Here is a 19,145-nt window from a genome sequence, read left to right as displayed (position 1 = left end):
ACCTGGGGGGCCCCTGTGCTTGCGCTCCACCTCCCTGCGGTACTCCTCCAGCTCGCGGTCAGTGAGCGTGTTGAAGGGGTTGGGGCCTGTGGTGCTCACGATGACGTGGGGCTGGTACTCCTTCTCAATGATGGCCTTGGAGGCTGTCACCAGCTCCCCCTGCGGACAGAAGGGGTGCTGGGTCTGCAGAAGCCCTGCCCCAGGACCTCCTCCTCCCCGGCCAGGCTGCAGGCAGGGTGTGGCGGGCAGCTCTCCAGGGGCACAAAGACATCCCTGAGGGTTAGGCTGAGCTACAGCCTTCAGGGGCAGAAGACAGAGACACGATTTTGATGCAACAAAATAAATGTAACAGGAGAAAAGAACCCTAGAAAGCCCTCAGGTTTCAGAAGCAAAGGCAGCAAAGTGCAGATGGAGCACACAGAGCACCTCGAGGACAAGCCCATGTCCTCACTGACAGGCAGGAAGAGGAAATGCACAGATCACAACACTCAGGTCAGGCAGGAGAGACCTGCTTCCATTCTAGGAGCACAGGCAGGTTCTGTTCTTTTGACCTTAAGAAGAAAATGTCCCCAGGCACCAGTATTTGGGGAATTTGGAAAACAGAATTTGTAGGAGAGAAAAGAAAGCAAAGCCTATGAAGCACTGAGTGGCCACAGACCAGCCCCATCTGCCAGGAGGCGGCGGGCAGGCCCCGGAGGGTGGGCAGCCAGCGGGCTGAGTATGATGCCACCGCACATTCCCTTGCCCGGCACAGCTCTGTGCCCCGCTCAGCCTGGTCGGCCCCAAATGCTCCCCAATGTTCACCTTGGAGAAAGCTAACCGGAACTCATGCATATGCCCAGTACTTAATGAGAGCTTCCAAAAGTAACTGAAAACAGGAGAATCCAACGTCACTTTCACGCCTGCCGGTCCACCTGCGCTCTCCTCAGCGAGGGGCGAGCGTCAGAGGAGTCAGCGTCCCTGTAGTGGGCACTGGACACAGAGCCAGACCGAGGCCGGGGGACCTGGGCTGAGCGGCCCGGTCCCATGAGCTGGGTAGAGTGCCTGGAGTACTCCGTGACTGACCGCTGACAGTGACACAGGCCCCAGGACAGAAGAAAGGGCCTGCTGGGATCAGTAGCCTGTTATCAACTTGTCATCAGGTTCAGGATGACCTGGTTGTCAGTTAGCCCTCTTTCCGACTAGCCTGACCCAACGCCGCCGGCTTTTCCTCCAGAAGCAGCCCTGCCTGGCCAAGACGGGGACTCACGTCCTCCTCTGCCCCTCGGACCCTTGGCCCGAGACACGCCCTTTCCTGTCCACAGGCCTGTTACCATCTTCAAGAGGAGCCTGCTGGGCGGGCCCCTGAGGCCCACAGAGCACGGACGCTATCATCTACGCAACCTGGCTGGTGCCTGTGCGTCCTGGTAGCACTGCAGTGAGACAGGAAGGTGATGTGAGCTTTGAGAGAAACACTGTCACTCATTTCAGTCCAATGTTCAAAATCAGTAAAGGGAAAACAAAACCAGAAACTGCCACGGAGATGCTTCCTGTCCAGACCCCCTGCCCTCAGGTGCCGCACAGCTGGTTCCCGCCCGCTGGCAAGGGCTCCCTCCTCAGTGAGGCCAAGCTGGAGCTAGGAAAAGGGCGATGCCTGAGCCGCAGAGACAGGCCCTGTGGGGAGCAGCCCGAGAAGTCGGGGCTGAAGGGGCAGCTCCCTCCAGCAGCCCATGTGGGGGCACTTGCTGTGCTCCTCCCATTTGGCCCCACCAGGGCTCTAAGCCTGTTCCTCCTGGCACTGGGCTGAGGCATCAGGTTTTCATCTGAAAAATCTACACAGATTTGAATTTATATTCCTTTTTTTGTTTGTTAATCCTCACCCAAGGATACTTTTCCCACTGATTTTCAGAGAGAGTGGAAGGGAGGGAGGGGAAGAGAGAGAGAGAAACATTGATGTGAGAGAGGTGCCCTGACCAAGGCTGAGAATCGAACCTGCAATCCAGGGAATTGAACCCGCACGTGCAAGCAGGTGCACCAGCTACTGAGCCACCAGGCCAGGGCTAAATGTACATCTTAGTGCTGGGCCTGCACACACTAGGTGCTTAGCACCAAGTGCGCACAGGTGCGGCAGAGCAGCAAGTCTGGGCTGCACACCAGAGGGCAGAAGACAGGACTAAGTGCAAATCTTCACACCCGTCTCTACCGATTCAGTTCCCTGGGAATCACATCCAGGTGGCAGAGTGGCTTCCAGCCGCACACTGGCGGCAGTGCTGAGTCCAGAGAGCCCTGGCCGGGCTTCCTGTCCCTTTGGGCACCGGAGCACGGGGTGTGGCTGGCGACTCGCTGCCCCTTCTTCTGCCAGAAGACAAAGGAGAGATGGAAGCAAAAGAAAGTCCTTCCAGAAAAGCCCCAACTTCCTTAGTCCCAAACGCCCGTTCCTCAAGCTCTCGACCAGGAAGCGAGTCTGCACGCTTGCCTTACGGGGAAGAGGACGTGTTTAGGACAGTGACACACAGTCCTTTTCACTTGCTCAAGAGGGTCAACCTGCCAGTGAGCAGCGCCACCTCTGGGAGCACCGTGGTCTGTGCTTTGTGGTCCGCACACAAAGACAGGGCCACCACCCCAGTCAAGGACAGAGGAGGCAAAGCACATTCTCACCATCAAAACGAAACATGCTGTCACGGGAAAAAGAGCAAGGCTGCAAATGTGAGTGCCCGGAAGAGGGGGCGAGGAAAACAAGCTGGCCAGGAACCTGCACAGGGCACCACCTCACTGGGCTTGGAGCCGAGTGGCTTTCTCTGCCGATCCTGCCTGGACACGGAGCTCACAGGGTCTAGTCTGGTGCTCGCACAGCCAGCTGGAGGGGCCCGCGGCTACGCTCCATGAAACATCCTCACAGGGAACGGGGTGCACCCCCAAGTCTGCGCACTGCTGGACAGAGCCAAACAGAACTGCGACGGATGAGGAACTGCCAGAGCAGCAGCCTTACACAGCGGACGGTCTCCCTTCCAGGCAGGCAGCCCTAACGACACAAATAGGAGCCACTAAATGCAACCTAAGCCAGAGAGCTTGTCCAAACCTGCTCTGCTCCACAAGCCCCCGGGGCTCATGGACTTCACACACCTACACACACCTGAGAGAAAAGAATGAGAAACTAAGGTCACATGGGATGGAAGCACGAAAAACAAGCCAGTGGGGCAGGAGGCGATCTCTCCCATGCTCTGCGAGGCTCCTCCAAGAATGGTCGCTGGACAAGGGAAAACAGGACCCGCTGAAACAATACATAAATATGCAAAATAATGCCGTTAGCGAGGGTTCCAGACAGGAATACAGAGCCCTTGGTGCAAGCCTCCTTCTCTCCGGCTCCTGGGGCGTGGCCAGATGACACCTGCACTCACTGGAGGAGTATAACTGAGGCACATTTCCTCTGGACACAGGGCAAACACCTGAGGCCTCACCCTCTGCCCTCAGCGCCTCAAAGCTTAGAACAGGCGAGCCTCCACCTGGCACGGGACATAGGGTGGATTTCCACTTGCTGAGCACTTTAGGTATGCAGGTACACGGAGAACGGTAATTTGGGGTTTCACATTTTCACAAGTCTTTGCCCCCTTGCAACATTAAAAAAATCTAGGATTTTTAAGGTCAAAATAAATACATTTCCTCAACCGGGCTGATCAGAGACAGCCTTGCTTTACTTCCTGCTCCCCTGAAAGGATGTCTTTCAATCGCACCCCCCATTGCACGTTCCTTACGTTTTCGGTCACAGCTGAGCAGGCAAAGGGAGCAGGTCGCACGGAAGCATCCGGCACTAACAGAGTCACATGCAGAACCTCTGAAAAGCACCGTCATGATGCGGAGACGCACCCACTCCTCCCAGCCGGGGCTTCCCTACAGCCCACGGCAGGCAGGACGGCACCCTCTGTCCTCTCACCAAGGAGCTAGAGCCCGTGTGCGGCTCCGTCGTAACCGGGACAATGCCGGCAGGAGCAGGCAGGTGGGGACAGGCAGGCAGGAGGCAGCGCGAGCCGACAGTAACTACGGGCAGGAGGAGTACCTTTCTAACAGGGAGAGATTTAGCTGGACTAAAGGTCTGCTCTGTGAGCCCGAGCCCTTCGATTGTCTCCGTGCAGTCAGACAGGGGTGCATCCTGCAACAGTAAACTGAGTCAGCAGAGCCCCAGGCCCAGCCTGAAGTACCGAGCGCACAGGATGGTGCCGCTGAGAGCATGCAGCAGGGACGGCGGCGGCGCCAGGAAGGTGGTGGGGGTGGCGCTGCCACGTGCAAGCCCAGTCCCCAGGACCAGGGCCACACCTGACCAGTCAGAAGAGGCGGTGACAGTCACCTACCCTGCAGTTACGTGCGCGGTTTCAGAGGCAACTACGGACACAATTACCTTCAAGGGGCCCGGCACTGTCCCTTTACAGAAACGCGGGTCACCATGGCCACAGACAGGCACCAGGCAGCGCCCTGCGCAGGCAGCAACGTGGATGGGAATAAGCCCGCCGAACCCCGGAGCCCAGCACTTTACACGGTGTGCAGCACTCAGACCGGGCGGGCGGGTCCCCGGGCACCGTGCCACCCTCACAGGCATGCACTGCACCGAGCGCTGGAGGGGACACGCCCCGGGCATGCTCGTGCTTGGCCTACGACTCAGGGAAAAGTGCCTGTGATTGCTCATCATGAAGGTTTTTTACAGACTGCGGAAGAATAACAAGACTAATTCCCAGTTCTCACCTGGACGAGGCTTCTGTCCATCACTACACCACACAACACCTGTGACTGGGGGCCAGCCGTCTTAATGTCCTGCAGGTTCTGCTCTCGGATCTGAGGGCGGCAACAGGAGGAACACATCAGCAGCATGCCCACACCTCGCCCACTCGGTACTGCCTGGGTCTGAAGGGAGGAAGGGCCCATTCCTACGTCCTTCCCCTTCTGGTGACGTGGGCAAGTGCTCACTCACTCGAGGGCACACTCCCTACATGTCCCTCTTACCGGGGCACTGAACAGTCCAGGGTGAAGGCTGCTCACGGGCCACAAGTGCACAGCACAGGCGCACAGAGGGGCCGCAGCTGCAGTCATGGGGCAGCAGAAGTCCTCAACGCGCGCACGCGCTCTCTGCCCTGCAGCAGCCAGCACCCCGTCCACCCACTGCAGCCTCCGCCTCCCGCACACGAGTACGCACCTTGTTCCTCATCTCCTGGACCTCTTTCGGGTTTGTGTTCAATGGAACAAACAGGTTAGGGACAGCAGAGGTGGAAGTTCTATGTCCATCCTCTTTAGTCCACTGTAATATCAAGAAGAGTTAAAATGTCAGAATTGGGACGGCAACAGGTGGCACCAAGCACCCAATCTGTCCAACTGATCTCACATCTGGTCATGCACTGAGCATCACAGAGGATGAACCAATGACCATACCCTGTGCCACCGCAGCGGCTGGAGGGGGCAGGAGCATGTCCAGACCGAAACCAGGAATGGCGGAGGCCAGAGTCGTGACGACCGGCCAGAGCCACTGAGAAAGCCCCGCTGAAACGTGGGGTCTCACATGGACTGACGAGAGCTGAGCCCCTAACTCCCGCAGACTAGCCAGTGGGGCCCTTCAGAGCACATTGGTTCACCGCTCTGAGCATCGTCAACACCAAAGCCAGCGGGAAGCATGAGATGACAGGGTCATGGAAAGCAATGTGATGTGCTACCCAGAGGGAGGGAAGACTCGCATTGGAAGGCAAGAGTGGGCATCACCAAAGTGTTGCATTAAAATAAACTATAGCGTCAGAATGCACTGTTTGCATAGCTATTCCAACCCAAGAAAATCGTGGAATGAACGCTTAGGCACCTGGGGAAGATTTGGTGATGTCGAATATTTTATATAACTTCATACTCTGAGTGTTACAAAAATATCCCACAGGAGCTCGGAGCGCTGGGATCCTTACTAGAAGGCCGTCTTAGGCAGCGGGCACACTGCCAGCACCCTGCGCCTTTCACTTTTTTTTTAAATTTCCAATCAGATATGACCATTTTCATCACATTGTAATTGGGAGGATGAGGAGGCGCTGAGTGTTAAAACAAGCCCACCTCCGAGAGCAAATGTTATTCTTTTCGGGGTGTTTTCAAGAGGCACTAAGAGAGCCATAACCGTAAGACGTGGAGAAGCCACGGAGCGATGCTCAGCCACTGCGGGGGCGCGATGGGCGTGCGCTGGGAGGTACTCACTGACGGCATCTTCAGATTAAACAACGCCAGCCTTTCATTAAAGATAATTTCCATCAAAACGGGAAAACGGCAACCTCAGGAGCGTGACACTATCACTGTAAGTGAACATACCCACCTGGGCGCAGGCACGGGCGTGTCAATCCAGAACAAGAAACACATCGCAATGCTGCCCAGGGCCTCCCTCCACGCACACTGACTAACACGCCCGACTCGCTTCACACTTTTTCACGCTAAGAGTACACGTAGCTCAAAGCTGCTGCCACACACACACTTCGGGAAAACTCGGCACAGCCTCCGGCACATGTACTGACAGCAGCAGAGTCGTTCGGGCCCACTCCCCTGAACAAGCAACATCAGTAAAAACGAAACAAAGGCCACGAGAAAAGAAAAAAAGGGAGAGAGGGGCAGAGGGGAAGGAGGGGGGACCGGGGGAGAGAAGGAGAGGAGGCCGGGCTCAGCACTGGGCCTCTGCCCGTGTGGGCGGCATGTCGGCTCAGGGGCACAGAGGCTCTCACCAACTGTGCGCCAGGAAAACGTCAGCCACCTGGAGACAGGCCTCTCTTTCGACACGTCTACGAAGTAAGAGCGTTATGAGGGGAGCCGTTTGCTGCCTGGGGGCCACCGAGTCTGGGCCCGTCTCGCCTGCGCTACACACCACCGTGCAGCGGTGAGTCTGTGCCCGCTTCCGTGTGCGCGCAGGACTCCACCGCAGGAGCACGGCTGTCCCGGGCTCGGTGAGGGGCCGTGAAGACCGTCTTCACAGAGGCGGCTGAGGGCCGGGACCTGAGGGCGGCTCAGGGCTGGTGAACACGGGCGTGAAGCACGTTGGCAGCAACCCTCTGTCGCTGGTGCCCGCGGTGGCCTGCGCTGCACTGGGGTCATGCCGCCCCCGGCAGGAGTCAGAAGACTCCGCGATGGCGGTCTACTCACATGCACAGTCCATGCAGGAGGCAGCTGCTGAGAGCGTTCGGAGGCTTTGGGACAGAGCAGGGGAGGCTAACGAGGAGGACCTGGCCGGCCGAGAGCAGGCCGGGACCCAGAGGAGAAACTGCTTAAGAAAACACTCGAGACGTTAAAGAACAGTTAGTGACTTACTGAAACCACCGGCATTCACAACACTGAACAACAGGCTGTGACTGAACTGCCTTTTGGTGCGTGAAGTAGTAAGATTCCTTGAGGACAGTGTGAGCTCGCCGGCAGCTCCTGGGTTTAGGTTAATACACACGTTAGTCGGACCTTTGGCTACGGACGCACTAGGTAAAGAGGCAGTCGCTGGGGGGGTCAGTATCTTAAGCAGTTTCGAGCAGATAGTAGCACTGGTTCAGATACAGAAGGTGAAAGGGAAGGCTCGCCTTCAGTCAGGGTCGCAGGGCTGGTTCCCAAAGCCTCCGAAGCCCCAGCTGCCCCACTTGCTCTACATCATCTAACTAGGAACAGTAAGGTAGGCACAGACCAAGCAGTTGGTAATACAGCTTGGCACGCAGACACCGGACGAGAGAGACTGCAGCAAGGGTTTCACGTGATCGTGTGTAATGTTCGTCCACACCTTAGTCTTCGACTTGGGGCTGCTTCCATTCTGCCCTTCCTCAGAGGCATCGTCACCCCGGCCAGAGTTCAGCCATCTTGTCTTCTCTCGTTGCTGCTTCTGAAAACTGTGTCTGAGAGGAGAGCAAGTGCCCGAATCACCGTCACTAGCAAAGGAGTAGCCTGTGACGCTAGCGGGAGCCTCCACGTCGCTGTATTTCTTAGACTTCTCTCTCAGAGCCGGGTATCGGTAAGGGTAGCCAGTTCTGTAACCCTAGAGACCAAGAGAGTGAAAGACAGTCACTAGTCCACGTCTCAACACAGAGCTCCTCAGGGAACGCTGTGTGGGATCCCCCAGAGGCTGCACGCAGGCAACCTCCAACTCAACGACTGCACCCCAAGTACAAGCCCAACCTAAAGGTGAAGACGTTCACCAAAACAAAGGCCCTGCAAGCCAGCAGCAGCCCCACTGCTAACAGCCCCCACTGGAACCAACCAGAAGTCCGTCGGCAGGGGCGTGAGGCATGCCACCATGGACTGGGAAGCGGCACGAGAAGAACTCTGCCCCAGTGAACCTGAGGATGGTGCCGAGTGAGACACCAACGGGAAAGGGGGTGCTGCCTAATCCCATTATGAGGCTGGATGGTGTCACCCTTGGGCGGAGTAAGTGGCTCTCAGAGGGGACGGGCCTTCTGAGGTGCTGGTGCTGGTTTCTGATTGGGTGTTGATTCCACCCAGTTTTTTAAACTAATAAACTGAATACTTAAATAGGTATACTCTCCTGTTTACTGTATTTCAATAAGTTTAAAATTTTTAAAAACCTGGCTTACTTGCTGTTGGCGACAATACAGACTTTACTCATCAACCTACCGAATGCTGAGGTCACAGTTTAGACGCCATGATAAACTCCAGGGAGGACCAAACAAGCAAGCCTCGTGGCAACTGGTTCTGACAAGATGACTGTCCCACTGACACTAACTTCACATTCAGTTCAACCCTGACTCTGCCTCGTAGCCATTCAATCTGCTCTGCCGCCCGCCCCGCCCCCCCACCCCCCCCCCACCCCCCCGCCCCCGTGCAGGACCAGCCTATTTGCTGGTCCCACAGGCAGCATCCCCAAGGCAAGGGTGGGTATCAGCCCTCCTGTCTGTGCGTAGCTTGGTGATGCGCATGGCCCGCCTCCTGAAGTGCCCTCCCTGCTGCACTGTGGACGGGCCCTGTGCCTGGCTCCTCACCAGTGGAACTGGCAGTGACAGGATGCGGTAGATGAGTGTGGTGCCCATCCTGAGTCTCTGTGCACTACGGTCTGAGGAAGCAGGCTGCCATGGCCACTACAGATGGAAGAAAATGGACTCTGACCACCACCTGAGAGCCTGGTAGTGAGGCCTCCCCACTCTGAGCCTGCCAAGAACCCGGCCCAGCTGACCCCGACTGCTGGCAGCCTGTGAGCTCAGCTGCCCCTGCACTGTGGACCCACAGCCTCGCATCTGGACCAAGTCCTTCCCGGCCGCTTCACGGGGAGCCAGAGGTTGGGGCTGCAAGGAGTGCAGGGCGGTCACGAGGCGGGCCGGCGCCACTGGCCGATACGCCAGAAACATGCACTTCCTCAGTCCGGGGATTCCCCTCCCTGTGGGTGCTGCTTCCCTGTGCGGGGCCACCTTCATGACCAACCATCCTTTAACACGTTAAGGAAAGGACGGCAGTAGTCCCTGCGCTGCTGCTGCCTCCTCCTCAGTCCTTGGGAAGAGGCGATGCTGCCATTTCCCGCTCGGAGATGCTCACACTCGGCCGAGGCTAACACGATGACTCAGCCAGGAAGACTGTCCTCGGAAAACACCGGCTTACTCATCACACGTCCTCTTGCTCGGACGGCCAGGACGGAGGCATCTCCAGGCCTCAGGATAGACCACCGGGCCTCCACACAATTCTACCCTCCCAGCGTGTGGGTTTGGTCTGTATTCTTCCCTTTAAATGCCGTGAAACCAAAATTAGAGGCAATACACAGACCTCAGACCTATTATATGGCTAAGTTAAAAATATGGATTCCTGCCTGGCTGGTGTGGCTCAGTGACTGAGTATTGACCCACGCACCAGGAGGTCACCAGTTCGATTCCCAGTCAGGACACATGCCTGGGTTGTGGGCTCCATCCCTAGTCGGGGGCGTGCAGAAGCAGCTGATCGATGTTGATGCTTCTCCCTCATCGATGTTTCTACCTCTCTCCCTAAAGTCAATAAAAACATTTAAGAAGAAAAAAATGGATTCCTTTCTTCCTTGAGAAACTGGCACTGTATCTTGCTTTTGTGGGATTTAGCATTTCTTCTGTGTGTGCTGAAATGGACTCTCACAGTGTGAGGCTCTCTAACCTATTCAATGACTAGCAAACATATGACTGATGAGGACGCTAACTGAATCCTGGACTGTGATCAGTGGTCACTGTCCAGTTTATTTCTTATAAAGCACGGGGCCTGCTACTATCAGAAACAGTCACAGATCCGCCCATAAGAAGGCACTGAAAGCCTTGCGGTGCTGAATGGTCCACAGCTCAGCCTCTCATCCTCTAGCTTCCTCCCCTATCAAATCAGAGTTACTGCCCAATTTAGATTTTCTTCTCCATTTTCCAGAATGTACTGAGTGCACAAGATGGGTGGCTGCTGTTCTTCATTCTTGTCCTCTCTCCTGTTCTCTACTTACTTTTAGGCACAAACGAGTGAAACGTCCAAGTGTTTGCCAGGAGGAGAGAAGGGCTATAGGACTGGGCCACCGCTGCCCCGCGCTCAAGCCCTCTCCAGCTGCCTTTCCTGAGGCTGCACACCCCTGGTCTGCCGCCTGACTCCAACGTCCTTCCATCTCCTCGGTGAGCGGTTCCCTGTCCTGCTTCCCTGACCAACCCTGGCCCATGAGTCTCTGCCTGCAGCTCTCGGCGTGCTGCCAGGACGCAGAGCGCAGTGCTGGGCTGCATCTCCCTGACTAGGCCAAGAGCCATGTCCTGTTCATGGCTACAGGCTCAAGAGCAGATGGTCAGTTAGTGCAAACCATCTTCACCGAGCACTGAATTCAGAAGTTAAGGAAGACTCTGCCCACTGCTCCCTCACTGACCAAACCCACTCTTGTGGACACAGCCCCTGGGCACACCCTGAATCAGATCCATGAATTCTTTGTTTTCCACAATCTTCAGGAAAGGTAACCCTCTTGCAGCCACCCGTCCCATGTGCGGCCTCTTCCAAAGGTCAGACCGTCTTAAGTGAGGCTGGACGGTGTCCCAGTGGGGCTGGGACACACCCACACAAGGACTGCAGCCCTTCCCAGCATCCCTTGTCCCACACGGCAGGACAGGTCCTCACGCCTACCAGTAGGAAGGGCATCTGAGAGGTGACAGCGCAGCATGAAAGGGCCCCTCACAGAGCCATCTGCCTTACAATGTGGCGGCTCCGACCCTACAGACTTGTTCTGAGTAATTAAAGACCATGTCAAAGGCAGAGGCGGACCTGGAGGCACGTTCCCATCCCCACCGCTCTCTTCAGTGCTGCTGCAGCCTCTGCTGTGATGCCCACCTTCGCCCAGCTCAGCCTGTCGCGTTTCTACCTGTCCTATGAGGTCATTTCCAAGTGCCATCTTCTACCTAAAGTGTTCTCCCTGATCTGTGAAAAAGGATGAAGGCCTTCACTGAAACCCCACATACTAGTGGACCACATCCTGCCATGTCCACGCAGAACCCCTATCACACCAGAGCACCCCCCATCCCCGCCCCATTGTGTCTGGGCTCAGGCCCCTGCAGTCAGGGCGAGGCACACAGGGAATCAGCAGCAAATGTCTGTGGAACAGTAATTGGCCTCCAAACACCTAGAACTTCCTGTTAACACCAACAACAAAAATCCTTGCCGGCTGCTTTCAAAGCCCCCTGCAGCGCGTGAGTGTGGGAGGAAGGCGCTGAGCCACCCTCCGCCCAGAGCTGGTTACCCAGCGGCCTGCAGTAGAGCAGGGCGAGTCCGTGCTTCTGTCCCCACAGGGCCCCAACAAGATTATCTTTAAAAAACAAAGAAGTTCTCACTCTACTTTATGGTGATTTAGCTTAGAAGTGCTGCTGGGTGATTCTTCAGGAGCAAGTGCTCAGATGCTGCATGAGGACAGCAACTCCACAACACTACCTCACTGGTGCCCAATCACCCACACACCTGAGCTTTAGAAGGACACCATTATCACGCAGTGGTAGCCACGTCCTTACCAGGTTATCAAGCATCCGCATGAGGGCTTCAAACTCCTGCTCACCGATCAGCCACTTGGGAGGCGAGGCGGTGCTCTCCCCTGACGGGGCCCCCAGGGAACGGGATTTGGCTTTGTACTTCCCCGGATCCAGGAGGACTAAGTTGTCTGGCCCTCCTGCACTGGCCAGAGTTCGAACCTTTTCAAAACAAGCAAACATTACAGTCTGAGCTCCTTACTGAGAGCACAGGTGACTGTGGGAAATCACGTACACAGAGATGTCAAACCCCTAAGTGTAAGCATGAGAAATGTAGAATGGACAGTGATAGACTAATCACAAGGTTATGTTCAGCCCTGGCCAGGTAGCTCAGTAGGTTAGAGCATCACCTCGATACACCAAGGTGGTGGGTTCTATTCCCAGTCAGGGCACATACAAGAATCAGCCAACATGCCGAAACCGGTTTGGCTCAGTGGATAGAGCGTCGGCCTGCGGACTGAAAGGTCCCAGGTTCGATTCCGGTCAAGGGCATGTGCCTGGGTTGCGGGCACATCCCCAGTGGGAGATGTGCAGGAGGCAACTGATCGATGTTTCTCTCTCATCGATGTTTCTAACTCTCTATCTCTCTCCCTTCCTCTCTGTGAAAAATCAATAAAATATATTTAAAAAAATAAAAAAAGAATCAGCCAACGAATACATAGGTAGAACAACAAGTCCATCTCTCTCTCTCTCTATCAATCAATCAATAAATATTTTAAATGAATACATAAACCCATAATAAATTTTTAAAAACAAGGTTATTTTCAGAAGTTTTTCTTTAGCCTGACAAAAACACTGGGCCCACCTACTTGGGGGAGAAATGTAAACTACTTCTCAAGAGCGTAAGAAGCAGAACGGGGAGGAAGGCATGGCTGCACAGGCGCAGGTCAGGAGAACAAACCCGGGGCTGGGCAGCACTTGCCACCAAGTGGCTTAAGTGGCACTTACGGCCGTGAGACTATGGCAAGTTTCTAGCTCTCTGCACCTGTTTTTTCAGAAGGAATGCCACGAAGGTCAAATGAACCCCATGTAATGACATATGTAACGCACCTGATACAGGGGTTGGCACACACTGTATCCACAGTACTCCATAAATAAAAACTACCATTTGCCAAACTAAATCAGTGAAATGGCATCTGCCCTGTTCGATTTCCAAATCCATGAGCTCAGAGTTGGCAGAGACTGCTCCAAGACTCCCCCTGCCAACCAGCATCAGAGGTTCTGGGAACCTGCAAACCCGAGACCCCCGCAGACGGCACGCAGCACCGACCTGGATCTCACATGCAACCACGAGGTTGTGGATGTAGTAGAAGGCCTCCTCGACGCTCTCTCCGACGGACACCAGCCCGTGGTTCCGGAGAATGAGGACCTGAGGGGAACACGAGAGCTCCATGGAGCTAAAGACACTGATGCTTTCTCTCTCTCCTCTTCCCTCCATAATTTAAAGGCCAGGTTACATGCCTACTGACCTTGCTTTTAGGACCCAAATTTTTCTGGATTAAAACCTTTTCCTCTTCATCAACCAAAATCCCATGGTAATCATGATAAGCCACCTCTCCAAGGGAAAGTGCCTCCGGGGAGATGGGCAAGAGCCCACATTTCATCGCAGAGACCTGGAGAACAAGCAGTCACACTGAGCGAAAGCCTCGCTGACTGATGACAGGGTAAGTCTTTCCTCGAAGAAATACAAAAGTGGAACAGAGTTAACTTTGTTCTCTTCTCAGAAATAAATGAACCCATGAGCTTAAAAAAATTACTCTGGGGCTTAGTGCAATGCACAGTTAGAAATGCAGACTCTCACTCAGCTGGGAGAGCCCAAGAGGAAGCCCACATCTTTCTGGATTTCTCCACACTGATGCTAATGCTCTGTGAGCTCAGACTGGATGACAAGGGAGCCCAGGATCTGTGAGGACAGGCAACGGCCTCCTCTGAATGCACCAGAGAGCATGGCAAGTGCTCTACGGCTGTGTGCACAGGTTAGACTGCAGGTGGGACCAAAACACCTGAAAATCAGATCAAAGCAAATTTGTAAAAGTTGAGGATAATTATACTGTACAATTTCTTTTACATTTATTCAGGTAAAAAACAACAACATCTAAACCCTGCAGGTGTTGCCCTGCAGGTGTTGCTCAGTGATTGAGCATCAACCTATGAATCAGGAGGTGGTTGTTCAATTCCTGGTTAGCACATGGCTGGGTTGTGGGCTCAATGCCCAGCAGGGGGCGTGCAGGAGGCAGCTGATCAATGATTCTCTCTCATCATTGATGTTTCTATCTCTCCCTCTCCCTTCCTCTCTAAAATCAATAAAAATATATAAAAAGACAATACCACAAAAAAGGCAATATAATATTTAATTCCTTTCACAGTATCAGCTTTAAGAAATTTCCTTACCTACAAGAAGAAATTTCCTTACAAAGTAAACTTTTGATAGTTTTTGAAACAAATTACATGCTAGCTGCTTATAGCCATATTCTCAAAGATACCTCTCCGATGGTTCTTAGGTTTTAAGAAAAAATCACATCCTTCAGAGAATGCGATACTTAATAAAACTGATGTTGACATCAAGAACCACATATTCGAAGTAAAATAAACCAGGTCACTCACTCACCTAAACAAACCAACATGCATGACATTAAAACATCAAGAGATTAAAAATCAAGCCCTAGCCAGTCTGGCTCAGCATCAGCCCTCGGACTGAAGGGTCCCAGGTTCGGTTCTGGTCAAGGGCATGGACCTCAGTTGCAGGCTGGATCCTCCTGCGCCAAGGGGGAGGAGGGGGGAGGAAGGGGCGTGCAGGAGGCAACTAATCGATATTTCTCTCTCTGCGTCTCTCCCCCTCCCTTCCACTCTCTCTAAAAATCAATGGAAAAATATCCTCAGGTGAGGATGAACAAAAATAAAAAATAAATTTAAAAAAGATATTAAAATTCAGCATTATTGAATCAATCAGATCATCTATTGTACAAACAGGCCCATGAAGTCACTAAAGTATGAGACTGGTGATAAAAAGCCAATTCTAGACAGTGTTTCGTTTTCACATGACTGTCCCTGCAACTGGAATGCTCATTTTCAATCCGAGAGGCCTGGGCTTTGTCAGGGTAACCCGTGCACACAGCAGGATGCAGCTGGGTGATGGGCTGGGCAGGCCTCTGGGGGGCTGTGGGCTTGGAGGCCTACTCTCCACAGCCGGCACTACTGTGCCCTCCTGCCCCAAATGCCTGCCTTCTTCTGACTTCCCCAGTCATGATGCAGCCTGGGTTCCGGGGGCTCCTCCCCAACAGCCCATCAGCACCCTCCAGGCCCTCGAGTCCCACTAACCCTTTCCTGAGCCCACAGCACCCTTACTTACCACCCATCCTGCCTTCCCTCTTCTCAAAGGCTCTGTAAGTTCACTGCTGTCCTGCACTTCCCAGCAGTGTTCAGCACACTGACACCTGACCTCCACTGCCAACACGCTCTAACTCTCTAATATGGAAGTCTAATGGGCATTTCAGACCCCTTAAAAGAAAAAAGTATTTTAAGAAAGTCAAACTTAGTGAGTAAAAAAATATTTTAATCCAACTAAGTTAGGTCTAAGGACTTATTTGCAACAAGAGGCACTTCCAGGGAAATGTGCAGAGCCTCTCACTGAACAACTACAAGCTGCAGGGGGAGTGCGAGGCCACTCACCGCGGCCCCTGCCGGCGTGTGAATATGGACCACACACTTCACGTCCGGCCGCGCAGCGTAGATCGCCGAGTGCAGCGTGAAGCCAGCCTGATTGACTCCTAGGTTAGTGCTTCCACGGTCTACAACATCTCCTTGCAGATTGATTTTCACCTGAAGATGAGGAAACAAAAATTATCAATGTCAAAAGGACTTCCAATTACCCTAACTAAAAATTATTTAAACCAAATGTTAGTGTTTATAACTACTTTTAAAGGTTTTTCTTTGAGTTAATCACGCAAAACACTAGTTTCTCTTCTTCCTTAGGTTTTCTGTGTCTAACAGGATTAGAAGGGGTTTATAATTCAGTAACATGACCTACACAGTCAGGACGCCCGAGAGAGAAAGGACATTCTTACCAAACTGGATGCAGTCACTTCACTGTAGAGAAGCCCAAAAGGTACAATGAGGAAGTGTTCCTGCTCGGAGCTCACTCTGGTCTGTGGGGACATGACAGGGTTAGAGCAAAAGTCAACTGAAATGACTTGTATCTCTTCGAGGCCACAAACTCACAGGCTTAGCGAACATCTACACAATGTAGAGCTGTTACTGCAGTCATGTGCCACGTACATGAAGTGCCGCTTGGTCACATTCGTGGTAACTGACCAATGGCATGCACAAAGACGGTCACTCCTCAGGTAATGATAATGAAAACCAAAGCTCACTTTCTAAAAGTCAAACAGATTTGTCTTTAGAACGCAAAACCTGCAGGACAACAATCACAAAACCGCACGTAGGAGAGCGCTGCACTGCTGCCTGAGCATGCTCAGAGCCCCTGTTGGTGTACAACATTCCCTCAGATCGGTGTTGGATGACTGAGCCATTTCCCACCTACTGTTTGACTCTAAAAATGTTTCATTATTGTCCTACCTGGCTTGGCTCAGTGGATAGAGCATCGGCCTGTTAACTGAAAGGTACCAGGTTTGATTCTGGTCAAGAGCACGTACCTCGGTTGCAGGCTCCTCGCCGGCCTAGGCCCTGACTGGGACACGTGCAGGAGGCAACAAATCAATGTGTTTCTCTCACATCGATATTTCTCTCTGTCTTTCCCTCTCTCTTCTACTCTCTCTAAAAGTCAATGGAAAAATATCCTCGAATGAGGATTAAAATAAAAAAGAGAGAGAAAAACAAATTAAAATTAAAAAAATATATATATATTATTATAGACAAGGCTATAGTAAATATATTTGTGTATCGTGTTTTCTTCTTTCACTTAGCTCCTTAACATTATTTCTAAGAGTGTGCTTAACAGATCTACATATTTTAGTGGGAAAATCTTATAATATACAATTTTCTGAGTCTGAAGCAAAGAGAAAGTGCTAAATACAGATGCAGAGTAACAATGGGAAAAGAACATTTCAGTCACTTTTCTGGTCCCCGGTGGACAAGGGCCGGCTTTCCTGCATGTCCTCCCACACGACGAATGCCCCTTCTGTGTACAAGGAACAAGCTCTAAGGTCACACATCTTCAGGTCACTCACTGGAAATCAGTATCTCTGGCAAAGACAGGCATTCCGCCCCAGAAGCACAGTGCCCTGGTCACAAAGTGGGCTCCACACCATCTTGGAGCTGAGCCAAGATGAATTAAGGGATGGAAAAACCCTGCATCAGCCAACTGCCACCAAGAGAGGAAACCCAGCCCATATGCCAATTGGGCCACCCTGTCTCTTGACACCAACGCTTCTTTAAATCCAATTCGATCTTAAAACAGATCTAACCCTCTAACACCTGTTAGCATTTCTCAGTCTCTTTAGCAGAAAATCCCATGGTACTTGTTCAAAGAAAGGGCACAATGACCTGTTAGCACCTTTGATTACACTGATAAATACTGCTAATAGTTCTTTTCTGTTAAGTGTCTATATGAAAAAACCTAGATTGTAACAAAAAAGGATGCCATAAATAATTTAAAAACACAAACTTTCCTCCTCAAAGATTCTCTAGTTGACAAGATAAAGGAAATGTTCTGGTAACTTCAATTTAATTTTTACTCAGTATTTAGTCCCAAAGTCCCAAATAATTAAGGGGGGAGGGGAGACACAAGCAATTGAAACAATTCAACCTTCTTTACATAGCATTCATAACAAGACTAGTGATAAACATTTTTAAACTTCCAAAGAATGAGACGATGTTATTTTTTTTTTTAAATATATTTTATTGATTTTTTACAGAGAGGAAGGGAGAGGGATAGAGAGTTAGAAACATCGATGAGAGAGAAACATCGATCAGCTGCCTCCTGCACACCCCCTACTGGAGATGTGCCCGCAACCAAGGTACATGCCCTTGACCGGAATCGAACCCGGGACCCTTGAATCTGCAGGCCGACGCTCTATCCACTGAGCCAAACCGGTTAGGGCAAGACGATGTTATTAAAGCTAAGGATTACATTTCCTCTTATAGCTGTACCATTTCACATTACATCTCTACACGATGCCAGCCACTGTCACGCAGACACAGGAACAGAGCTGGCAGCTGTGGAGGGCTAACTGGACACACTGACCAACCATCAAAAGGCCCATGGAGTTCTGTGGGACAGTCTAACTGGGATAGACTTTCAGCTCAGCTGGGGGTTTCACGCAGTCATTCATCAGAGAGTTCGTGTGCGTCTACTCGGTGCCCAGCACAATTCCTGCCCCAGGGCACACACAGCACAAGACACACAGGGACTCCCTTCAAGAGGCTCATACAGACCGAGGGCAGGTGTGGACGACGGACACAAATGTAAAGTATGGCTGAGGTCACTGCTACGGGGAGAAACGAAGAGGACGAGTTGGGAGGGGTGACATTCTACAAACATGACAGTGTGGACACGACAGGGTCAGGTTTGCATTTGGAAAGTTCACTTTAGGGCCACATGGAGAACAGGCGGGAGGGTAATTGGTATCTCTGGCAAAGACCCATATCCCATCCCCGAAGCGCAGTGCACTGGTGACAAAGGTGGGCTCCAGGCCACCACCTCCAAGATTCAGCGTTCCTTAAGTCCAGATTGGAGCTGAACTAAACACCACAGGTCCAGTCCACATGTAAAAAACATCTCCGTGTGTGTGTGTGTGTGTGTGTGTGTGTGTGCGCGCGCGCGTGTTGAGTAGGAAAAAAGGGCAAAACAATCTAAATGGCTGCTAACACTGTTGTCTCAGGGGAGAGGAGAGTAGTGGCAGTTACAACTCTTCTTTAGACATCTGTGTAAGGAACACTTGTTAGTATAAGCAGGAACTGTATTAGTAATTTAAAATATCCAATAAAAAAATAAATGAAAAAACGAAGATTGGAACAAGTTTAAAAATCAAAGGAAGGAAACAATTAAAGAGGCTACCTCCACAGAAGAGAAAAACAACAAACCAACCCCCGACAGTGCACTGGGAAGCGAACGCGGCAAGAAGGGAATGCAATTCCAAGGCAGGCGGTTGTGTCTGGGCAGAGACAGAGACTCTGAAGCAGGGGTGAGGAGTAGAGAGTGGGTTCAGCAAGGAGTTCCCATCTTCTCTGTGACAC

The 19,145-nt window shown here is 52.4% G+C and overlaps 1 protein-coding gene across 16 annotated transcripts in view; it reads right to left on the bottom strand.

Annotated features, from left to right (window-relative positions):
- ADD1 (adducin 1) overlaps window positions 1–19,145 on the bottom strand; it is a 76,402-nt gene that overhangs the window by 4,240 nt on the left and 53,017 nt on the right. For 5 of the 16 annotated variants that reach the window (XM_036327078.1, XM_036327072.1, XM_036327119.1 and 2 more), the window contains 11 exons: window positions 16,016–16,096; window positions 15,621–15,770; window positions 13,421–13,564; window positions 13,222–13,320; window positions 11,937–12,113; window positions 8,949–9,044; window positions 7,643–7,987; window positions 5,162–5,263; window positions 4,714–4,803; window positions 4,034–4,126; window positions 3–159 (listed from right to left, as the gene is read on the bottom strand). In XM_036327078.1, the coding sequence (XP_036182971.1) occupies window positions 3–159; window positions 4,034–4,126; window positions 4,714–4,803; window positions 5,162–5,263; window positions 7,643–7,987; window positions 8,949–9,044; window positions 11,937–12,113; window positions 13,222–13,320; window positions 13,421–13,564; window positions 15,621–15,770; window positions 16,016–16,096 (1,534 nt within the window). The remainder of the gene's footprint in view (window positions 1–2; window positions 160–4,033; window positions 4,127–4,713; window positions 4,804–5,161; window positions 5,264–7,642; window positions 7,988–8,948; window positions 9,045–11,936; window positions 12,114–13,221; window positions 13,321–13,420; window positions 13,565–15,620; window positions 15,771–16,015; window positions 16,097–19,145) is intronic. The other 11 variants (XM_036327091.1, XM_036327137.1, XM_036327100.1 and 8 more) reach the window with 7 other exon arrangements.

Source organism: Myotis myotis, unplaced genomic scaffold, assembly GCF_014108235.1.
Source record: "Myotis myotis isolate mMyoMyo1 unplaced genomic scaffold, mMyoMyo1.p scaffold_m19_p_1, whole genome shotgun sequence".
Classification (NCBI taxonomy): Eukaryota; Metazoa; Chordata; class Mammalia; order Chiroptera; family Vespertilionidae; genus Myotis; species Myotis myotis.
This window is presented reverse-complemented; position numbering and strand designations above follow the sequence as displayed.